Source organism: Chiloscyllium plagiosum, unplaced genomic scaffold (assembly GCF_037043375.1).
Source record: "Chiloscyllium plagiosum isolate Xiang-an unplaced genomic scaffold, Cpla_swu_hap1 HiC_scaffold_39, whole genome shotgun sequence".
NCBI lineage: Eukaryota > Metazoa > Chordata > Chondrichthyes > Orectolobiformes > Hemiscylliidae > Chiloscyllium > Chiloscyllium plagiosum.
The window spans coordinates 31251775-31262505 of NW_028270177.1; the positions used below are offsets into that span (position 1 = coordinate 31251775).

General features: G+C 46.4%; 1 protein-coding gene across 1 annotated transcript; it reads right to left on the bottom strand.

Moving 5' to 3' along the window:
• Positions 1–7825: 7825 nt before the first annotated feature.
• Positions 7826–10028, bottom strand: LOC148138648 (zona pellucida sperm-binding protein 3-like). The gene is made up of 5 exons (XM_087981212.1): positions 9804–10028; positions 8511–8626; positions 8321–8424; positions 8054–8231; positions 7826–7970 (listed from the first exon to the last, which is right to left on the bottom strand). The coding sequence occupies exons 1-5, from the start codon at positions 10026–10028 to the stop codon at positions 7826–7828; spliced, it is 768 nt and encodes a 255-aa protein (XP_087837338.1).
• Positions 10029–10731: the final 703 nt, after the last annotated feature.

A 10731-nucleotide genomic window follows, 5' to 3' on the forward strand; every position in this document is an offset into this window, starting at 1 on the left:
GCATGAAGCGTCGTCTCACTTGTTCCTCAGATGCTGCCTGAGCAGCTGTGCCTTTCCAGCAACACACTTTCTGACTCTGATCTCCAGCATCTGCAGTCCTCACTTTCTCCCAACTGAGCACGTGCACTGAGAAATTGCAATTGGAGTTCAATGTTGATCAGTATGAGGTGTTACATATTGGGAAGTGACATCAAGGTAGGAGTTTCATGATAAATGTTCAGGCCTTAAGGAGTGTAGTGGAACAGAGGGACCTTGGAGTTCAGGTGTATGGTTCTCTGAAAGTGGAGTCACAAAAGACAGGGCAGTGAAGGCGGCTTTTGACACACTGGCCTTCATCAGTCAGGGCATTGAGTAGAGACGTTGGGAAGTTATGTTGCAGTTTTCCAGAATTGTAACTAGGCCTGCACTTAGAATATTGTGTTCAGTTTTGGTCACCTTGCTGTAGGAAAGATGTTATTAAAAAGGATAGAGTGCAGAAGGAATTTACAAGGAAGTTGCCAGGACTCGGGGTGTGAGTTGGAGGGAGAGGTTGCACAAGCTCGGACTTTTTTCTTTAGAGCAAAGGAGCCTGGGGTGGGAATCTTATGGAAGTGTAAAATGTCAAGAAAGGTATGGATGGGATGAATGTGCTCAGTCTTTTTCCCAGGGTTGAGGAGTCAAGGACTAGAGGGCACCAGTTTAAGGTTAGAGGGGAGAGAATGAAAGGGAATTGAGGGGCAATGATTTCACACAGAGGGAGGTCCGCATATGGAATATGAATCCAGCAGAGGTGGTTGAGGCAGGTACATAAACAACGCTCAAAGTTCATTTGGACAAATTCATGGATAGGAAAGGATTTGAAGGCTACGGGCCATGTACAGGGAAATGGGGTTAGTGGGGATGGACATTTTCATAGGCAAGGACCAATTTGCCAAGGGGAGGAGGTTCCACAATATCCCCACCCTCAATGATGGGGGAACCCAGCACAAAGGATAAGGCTGAAGCATTTGCAACAACCTGCAGCCAGTAATCTCCAAAGGGCCAATCCATTGTAGTCCCCAGCATCACCGATACCTGTCTTCAGTCAGTACTATTGACTCCATGTGACAGAGAAACAGCTGCAGACATTGGATACTGTGAAGCCAATGCACCCTGACTAACATTGTGGGAATAAGGTGAAAGAGCTGTGATCCTGAACGTGCCGTGTCCCTATCCATTCTGTTCCAGTACAGCTACAACTGCAGCATCTATCTGGAAATGGAGATAATTGCCCAGTAGTGTCCTGTTGACAAAAAGTGGGATAAATCCAACCTTGCCAATTCCTCCCCTCTCAATCCACTCTCAATCACAAGCGAAGTGTTGGAAAGTTTTGTCAACAGTTATCAAGGCACATGTCCTCCACACTAACCTGTTGACTGATGCTCAGTCTGTGTTCCACCGGGGCTACCCAGCTCCTGATCTCAGTACAGCTTGGTCCAAATAAGTAAAAGAGCTGAACTTAAGAGGGGAAGTGAGGGTGACTGCTTTAAGACCAAGGCAGAATTTGATTGAACAATTTACCAAGGAGTCCTCGGAAAATTGGACTCAGTGTGATTAGAAAAACCTCTTTGCTGGTTGGAGTCATGTCCAGCACAAAGAAAGATGGTTCTAGTTATCAATTTCAATCACCACATTCCCAGGACATCTCTGCCAGAGTTCCTCAAGGTACTCACTTAGACACAACCATGTCAACTGCTCCATCAAAGACCTTCCCTCCATCAGAATGTCAGAAGTGGGGATGTTTGCTCATGATTGCCCAATGTTCAGCCCCATTGACAACGTCACAGATACTGAAACAGTCCCTGTTCAAATGCAGCAAGACCTGAACAACATTCACATTCAGAGACAACACAACTGTCAGGCCGTGACTGTCTGCAACAAGGGAAAATCTCACTATCACACCATGACAGTCTCCATGACATTCCCATTGCTCAATCCCTCACTATTAACATCCTGTGGCTTCTCTGTCTCGGCTGGGATTTGTTGCCTGCCCCTAATTGCCCTTGATTTGATTGGTTTGCTCAGCTATTTCAGAATCAGTGACATTGCTGTGGGTCTGGAGTCACATTTAGGCCAGACCAGGTCAAGATGGTAGATTCCCTTCCCTCATGGGAATTGTGATCGATAAAAGATTAGTTTCACAGTCACAATTACCAAGAGTAGATATTTGCAAAAAAGATAGAACACAAAATTCCATCAGCAACTACAATGAGATTTGAGCCCCCAGCCTCAGATGATTAACCTGACTCACTGAATTCCTGTCTCAGTAACACTACCATTATGCCACTTGTTCCACCCACCTGCAGACAGAAGCCTGAGCCTAAGACAGATAGCTCAGTGATAGGCATTAGTGTCAAGGAATCAGGAGTTTGATTAACATGGAATCCCTGCAGTGTGGAAACAGGCCATTCAGTCCAACAAGTCCATACTGACCCTCTGAAAAGTAAGCCACCCAGACCCATCCCCTTACTTTACATTTACCCCTGACTAATGCACCTAACCTATTCTTCCCTGAACATAATGGTCCATTTAGCATAGCCAGTTAACTTAACCTGCACATAGAATCATAGAGATGTACAGCTTGGAAACAGATCCTTCGGTCCAACTCATCCATGCTGACCAGATATCCCAACCCAATCTAGTCCCATCTGCCAGCACCCAGCCCATATCCCTCCAAACCTTTCTTATTCATATACACATCCAAATGCCTTTTAAATGTTACAATTGTACCAGTCTCCACCACTTCCTCTGGCAGCCCACTCCATACATGTACCACCCTCTGCGTGGAAAAGTTGCCGCTCATGTCTCCTTTATATCTTTCCCCTCTCACCCTAAACCTATGCCTTCTAGTTCTGGACTCCCCACCCCAGGCAAATGACTTTGTCTATTTACCCTATCCACCCCCTCATGATTTTATAAACTTCTATAAGGTCACCCCTCAGCCTTTGATGCTCCAGGGAAAACAGTCCCATCCTATTCAGCCTCTCCCTGTAGCTCAAATTCACCAAAGCTGGCAACATCCTTGTAAATCTTTTCTGAACCCTTTCAAGTTTCACAACATCTTTGCGGTAGGAAGGAGACTAGAATTGCATGCAATATTCCAACAGTGGCCTAACCAATGTCCTGTACAGCTGCAACATGACCTCCCAACTTCTGTACTCAATACTCTGACCAATAAAGGAAAGCATACCAAACGCCTTCTTCACTATCCTATCTACCGACGACTCCACTTTCAAGGAGCTAAGAACCAGCACTCCAAGGTCTCTGTTCAGCAACACTCCCTCGGACCTTACCAATAAGTATCTAAGTCCTGTTAAAATTTGTTTTGCCAAAATGCATCACCTCACATTTATCTGAATTAAACTCCATCTGCCACTTCTCAGCCCATTGGCCCATCTGATCAAGATTCCGTTGTAATCTGAGGTAACCTTCTTCGCTGTCCACTACACCTCCAATTTTGGTGTCATATGCAAACTTACTAACTATACCTCGCATGCTCACATTCAAATCATTTATATAAATGACAAAAAGTAGAGGACCCACCACCGATCCTTGTGGCACTCCACTGGTCACAGGCCTCCAGTCTGAAAAACAACCCTCCACCACCCTCTGTCTTCTATCTCTGAGCCAGTTCTGTATCCAAATGGCGAGTTCTCCCTGTATTCCATGAGATCTAACTTTGCTAACCAGTCTCCCATGGAGAATCTTGTCAAACACCTCACTGAAGTCCATCTCAATCACATCTACTGCTCTGCTGTCATCAATCCTCTTTGTTACTTCTTCAAAAAACTCAATCATGTTTGTGAGACATGATTTCCCACGCACAAAGCCATGTTGACTATTCCTCATCAGTCCTTGCCTTTCCAAATACATGTATGTCCTGTCCCTTAGGATTCCCTCCAACAACTTGCCCACCACCAATGTCAGGCTCACTGGTCTATAGTTCCTTGGCTTGTCCTTACCACCCTTCTTAAACAGTGGCACCACGTTAGCCAACCTTCAGTCTTCCAGCAACTCACCTGTGACTATTGAGGTTACAAGGTGTCCTGCAATCACTTCCCCAGCTTCCCACAAAATTCTGGGGAACACCTGATCAGGTCCTGGTGATTTATCCATTTCAAGACCTCCAGTACTTCTTCCTCTGTAATATGGACATTTATCAAGATGTCACCATCCATTCCCCTATATTCTATATCATCCAAGTCCTTTTCCGCAGTAAATACTGATGCAAAATATTCGTTTAGTATCTCCCCGATCTCCTGCGGCTCCACACAAAGGTCGCCTTGCTGTACTCTGAGGGGCCCAGTTCTCTCCCTAGTTACCCTTTTGTCCTTTATGTATTTGTAAAAACCCTTTGGATTCTCCTTAATTCTATTTGCCAAAACTAGCTCATGTCCCCTTTTTGCCCTCCTGATTTCTCTCTCAAGTATATTCCTACCACCTTTATACTCTAAGGATGCATTGATCTATTCTGTCTATTCCTGACATATGCTTCCTTCTTTTTCTTAACCAAACCCTCAATTTCTTTCGTCATCCAGCATTACCTCCATCTACCAGCCTTCCCTTTCACCCTGACAGGAATATACTTTCTCTGGATTCTCGATATCTCATTTCTGAAGGCTTCCCATTTTCCAGCCGTCCCTTGACCTGCAAACATCTGCCCCCAATTGGCTTTTGAAAGTTCTTGCCTAATACTGTCAAAATTGGCCTATCTCCAATTCAGAACTTCAACATTTAGATATGGTCTATCCTTTTCCATCACGATTAAAAAATTAATAGAATTATGGTCGCTGGCCCCAAAATGCTCCCCCACTGACACCTCAGTCACCTGCCCTGCCTTATTTCCCAAGAGTAGTCACGTTTTGCAACTTCTCTAGTCGGTTCATCGACATAATGAATCAACAAATTTTCTTGTACACACTTCACAAATTCCTCTCCATCTAAACCCTTAACACTATGACAGTCTCAGTCTATGTTTGGCAAGTTAAAATCCCCTACCATAACTACCCTATTATTCTTACAGATAACTCAGATCTCCTTACAAGTTTGTTTCTCAATTTCCCTCTGACTATTGGGGGGGGGGGGGGTCTATAATACAATCCCAATGAGGTGATCATCCCTTTCTTATTTCTCAGTTCAACCCAAACAACTTCCCTGGATGTATTCCCAGGAATACCCTCCCAGAGTACAGCTGCAACGATATCCCTCATCAAAAACATCACTTCCCCTCCTCTCTTGCCTCCCTTCCTGTCACGTTTGTATTGTGGAACTTCAAGCTGCCAGTCCAGTCTATCACTGAGGCAGGTTTCTGTAATTGCTATGGTATCCCAGTCCCATGTTCCTAACCACACCCCTGAGTTCATCTGCTTTCCTGTTAGTTGTTGTATTGTGGGAGGAAACCCACATAGATGGAGGGAGAACTCCACACAGATCATTGGCCAATGCTGGGATCGAACCCAAGTCCCTGGTGCGATGATGCAGTCATGCTAACCACTGCACTGCTATGCTGCCAGCGAGAATGCAAGAAACCTTGGGGGTTTGTTTAAGAAATTGGAATAAAAGAAGCAGCCTGAACGGGTGCAGTCCAGCTCTCAGAACCAGAATTAGTAGAGTTAGCTTTCAGTGGTTGTTTTGGAGCCTTCAAATGGAACTTATTTACCCTCCTCTCAGGCTTTATGTCATTATGACTACTGGTCTAGAGTCAAAACATGTGGTGCTGGAAAAGTACAGCCAGTCAGGCAGCATCTAAGGAACAGGGGAGTCAACATTTCAAGAACAAGCTCAGCATCAGGAATGTGGAAGGAGACTCCAAGGCAACAGACAGATACATGGAGTTGTGACTAGGTGAAAGGTAGCTGGGAATACAACAGGGAGATGAAGGTGGGGGGCTGCTGGTGATAGGTGGGAAAGATGATAGACATGTTGGACAGTTCAGAAAGGATTGCTGAGTTAGAAAGTTGGATCTGGGATGGGAGGGAAACAACAGGAGATCAGAACTGGCAAAGTCCACATTGATCTCATCAGGTTGGAGGGTCCTAAAGGTGGAAGATGAGGTGTCCTTCCTCCCAGTTGTGGGTGGCTAGAATTTAGTAGCAGAAGCAGTCCAGGACTTGCATGTCCTTAGAATAGGAGGGGCAGTTGGAGTGTTCAGCCACAGGGTGGTGGGGTTGGTTGGTGGAACCAACTGTCAGACCAAAGGGGTAGACATGGGCACCTGAATGTACCACAGCTATGCCTGCCTCTGTCTGGTACATGGAACAGTTCCTCTTCCACAGCTGCACTGCCACCATTACACATCTTGCCCTCCATTTCATTGATGACTATTGTTAACATGTTGTACTCCTATAAGGAGCAAGAACAGTAGTATATACTGTGGAGGACAAGATGGAAGGTGGAAAATGGGGAACGAGATGGTGACATCTTGAAAAATTTCAAGATTAAAGAGCAGGTGGTCCTAGATGGCTTAAACCACATCCCCTGTTCTAGATGAGAGCACAGTCGAACAAATTCACCTCAGAATAGAACAAGAGTAATCAATATTCCAAATGGGGTCCTCAGCATTTGACTGAGCAGATACCTTTCCGGACATTTAGTTTGATGGTTTAGGGACAGGATAACATTCAGCCCATCAGTTTGAAAACTGAATGCTGTAGATTTCAGTATTCCGAGGGATAACAGGACACTGACAACAGGACTGCCCACACACTAGGAGATGTTAACATTGGGAACGCACCTGGACACTGCTGAAGAGAATCTGAACAGACTGGAAACACCAACTGTTCCTCCCTCAGACACTGCCACATCTGAGCAGTTCTTCCAGCACATTCTGCAAACAGTGATTTAATCAGAATGGAAAGCCCCTTTCCAAGGTGGTCATCAATCCCGTACTCACTGGGAGGAACAATCAATCAATCCAGTTCATGGATTGGAGGGGCTCAACTCAGGGATTGTACCCAGGGATGGTTTAAACCAAGAATGATGAAACAAACCAGCTCCAGAGAGAAGACACCATGAATCACTGCTTTATTGACTATTTCAATCACCAGTTGATGGGCATTTGCTTGTGTCTCCTGTACAGGAACAAGGCCAGCAATGAAGCAGAGATCAGACAGACAGCTGTCACAGTCAGGACCACCATCACAACCAGCTCTGACTCCACACCTACAAAACAAGGAGAAACCAATGGTTACGGAGGGAAAACAGGGACAGAAAGGGAAACTAGCAGGCAGCCAACTCACCACTTGGAGACCTCTCCTGCATCTTTCCGTCACCCTCAGTCAGGGGCTGAGTTGGCAGGTTGGTCAGCTCAGTATCCAGAATGATCAGGGGGCCAAGTGAGGCCTCCCCATCCCACTTCAATCCAGCATCACTCTCTGCAACATCAAACATCCCAGTCAAGGAAGGGGAGGGGGGTGAGGGGAGATCCCCAACATCTAGAGGGTCATGTCCTACCAGGTCCAGCACCAAGGTCTCTCCTTCCCCTGAAAGGGATCAGGATCTCTCTTGTGCTCCCACAGTTCCCCACATGGCAACAGGCACAAATGTCACTGTCTGACTCCTCCAATGGGGTCCAGCTAAACAAGAGAAACAGCCCATCAACCACATGGTGCATCACCTCTCCCAACAACAACATCCCTGAGGGACAGGGAGAGGGAACTTACATATTCTGCAGCTTCTGGAAAGTACAAGCTTTGTTCCTGGAATCTCCCTGATCCACTGCAGCAACTCAGGTGACAGGTGATGAACATCTGAGGGACACAGAATGAGTCAGTGTTTAGTGACTCCCTCCCCATTGTGGAGAAGCACATCAGCAGCTTCCTCTTACCAAAGATCGCTCATCACCATAGAAACGGAAGGCATCCAGGTCAAACCGGAGCTTGTCCGGCTCCCGCCTGTCTCTCGGCAACACAAAGGTTGAAAAGGAGTCCTCAGCTTTGCTGTCCAGGAGGCAACTGCAGATGGACAAAGGGCCATGAAGTGAATGGAGTGAAGCCATTGAGATGGGAGCAGCTGGAGAAAGCAGAGATCTCCTTACCCATTGTAGTCAATGATGCTGTATCTCGGGGTGGAGTCCTTGTCTGGGCTCAGTGTAGCTACACAGCGATCAATGTACAGCTTCAGGGGCACATGGTTGGCCATTGAAACAGATGCCTCAATGTGAATGAGGTCTCCCAGGGAGTAGACAGTGGAAGTGCGCTCTGTCAGCCAGTCACCTGAAGTACAGCAAGACAAGGGTTGGAGCCAATGGGTACAACACCCAGAGAGACACCAGGAGATCCCTCCCCAGCCACCCATCACATACCATTCATTAGACGCAGGGAGAATGACAGATGGCCTTCTCCAGACCTGGTGGAGCTGAATGGGATCCAGGTGGGCTTGATGGGATTGCTGCTCACATTGCCCTTCCTGGGGGAAGGAGACAGGGCAGCCATTTTAGGACAGTGTCAAACAGCAGCAGTGGACCATACTGATAATAGAGTAAAGATTCTCACCTCAAATAACGACATTCAATGGGAACAACAGCACCGTTGGTTCTCACAATGACAGATCCAGGATAGTTTGGGCTGTGGGTCAGGTGGGTTGTGTAGATCAGGAAATCTCCAGTCATCTGAAAGACACCAGGTTAACAAATGAGGGGCTAATGTTAAATGAGAAGGTTCTACACAGGGTTCACCATGATACCATCCCATTGGGACAAGTCTTTCAGGGTGTGATAGAAGCAGCCTCCTGAGCCTACCAACAACCACCAACCCCACCCCTACATTCCCAGAGCTGGAGAAACCACTGTTCAAGAGCAATGTGTCACAAATCAAGGATTAGTCATTTAGGATCAGCTTAACGAGATTGACATCATACCAAAGATCAGATTTGAATTCCTGATGCAAAAGTTGGTTTAAAGGAGGATGGGTGTTGGGCTCCCAGACAGTATTTGCAATAAATATTCAGGGAACAGGGATGTGGTGATTGTTATCACAGAAGGAGGTTGCCAGGATCTTTTGGCCATTTAATTACTAATTAAATCAGGAAACCTCTGGGTTTGAGGAGAGATGACTGATGCAATACCTGGAGGTTAGCAGTAAACTGAGGCAATAAAAGCTGTGTCCAAGAGCTGAGAAAAGTAGAGAAAACAATAGGTCACCAGAATGAAATCAAAACAGTTTTACCGACAGGCCAAGTATGGAACCCCTCAAATACAGAGCAGTCAGTTTATTCATAAATAGCCCCCCCCCCCCCCCCACCCCGTGGGAAGGAGGTCAAGTCCATTTACCTGATGAAATGGAAGATACTTTCCCTCAAACTAAACACATCATGCTGCTATCCTGAGGAAGGGCTTCTGCCCAAAGTGTCAATGTTCCTGCTCCTCGGATGCTGACTGACCTGCTGTACTTTTGCAGCACCACACGAATCTGTACTGCTATGTTATTTACATTCCTATAACATCTCTATAGAGAAACACAATGATGCACTGTGGAAAGTCACTAAATCAATTCAGGAGAAAGGTCACAGTATCCAAACATCCACAAATCACCACATGATACCCAATTCAGACTGTTCTGTTACAATGTATGTTTTCAATGTATATAACCAGAAGCTTCCAAACCAGTGAAAATGGCAGAAGACTAGAGCAGGAGAACAGTTAAGGCAGGGCCAATCCAGGATAGGAATTTAGTGTGAGTATTTGAGAAAGCAGGAGAATGGTCCTTCTCAATATCAATGATATCAGCCAGGAACCCTTGACAGCCCAAACTTCCAGCAAGCTTAAACAACCCCCCCCCCCATATTACCTGCAATCTGCTGCCACACTCATGCAGCCCATAGTCAAAGAGGACAGTCTGGTTCTCAGGAAAAATTCGGGTTGGACGACAACCTGCTGTCCCCAGGGTCAGGTCAGCAGCTTTAATCAGGTGCCTGGTTCCAAATAAATCCAGCTGGGCCCTAACCAGCAGATTGTGCTCTCCACACTGCACCATCACAGTCTGCAGTGGGGACACACTCCCAACCTCAGACATTCGGAAACTGGAACCAATAGGATCCCCATGAGGAGACACTCTCTCAGGAACAGGGCTGGCTCTCACTATTGTCCATGGAAACCTCTGGCTCAGAAACTGTTGCCATGTTTCAGAGCAACAAACAGCTCCAACTAACACCAACAAAGGGAACAAACCCCTCACTACACAATCACCCATGATCACAAACAACTCAACTATCCCCACACACTCCCAACCTGCTCCTTTTATACACACAACCTGCACTCACCTGACACCAATGTGACCAGAAGCAGCAACATTGAACCAATCAACCAGCCCCAATCTTTACAATTTTCACCAATGACTGAACTCATCGAGTTATTACCAGGCGGGCCTATTTCATTTGGACCAATAGGAGTGGCTGTGAGCTGCTGTGCTGTCACCTGACTGAATTCAGCTCCACAAGGTCTCATGGTGAAGGCCCCGTGGATACAATCATCAAACGTAGCTCATTGTTTCAGGAGGGTGTCTGCTGGGTCCTGCCCACCCTCACCTGAGGAGACTGACAGTGAGACCCATGGAGAGAATATCTGAGGATGGGGTTTGGGTAGAACAAAGGGATTGACCTTATACTACAACTCCTCCGGGAAGTGTTTGATGGAGACAATATGGAAGAAGCTTTATTCTGCATCTAAACATGTCATGTCCCTGTCAGGGGAGTGTTTGATCGGGACAATGCAGGGAG

Coding starts and splice junctions, on each gene's coding strand:
- LOC148138648 (XM_087981212.1), bottom strand. CDS start 10,028: ATGTCTGAGGTTGGGAGTGTGTCCCCACTGCAGACTGTGATGGTGCAG. Junction 8,627..9,803: donor AGTGTGGCAGCAGATTGCAG/GTAATATGGGGG, acceptor GGTGTCTTTCAG/ATGACTGGAGATTTCCTGAT. Junction 8,232..8,320: donor CTCCCTGCGTCTAATGAATG/GTATGTGATGGG, acceptor GCTGTACTTCAG/GTGACTGGCTGACAGAGCGC.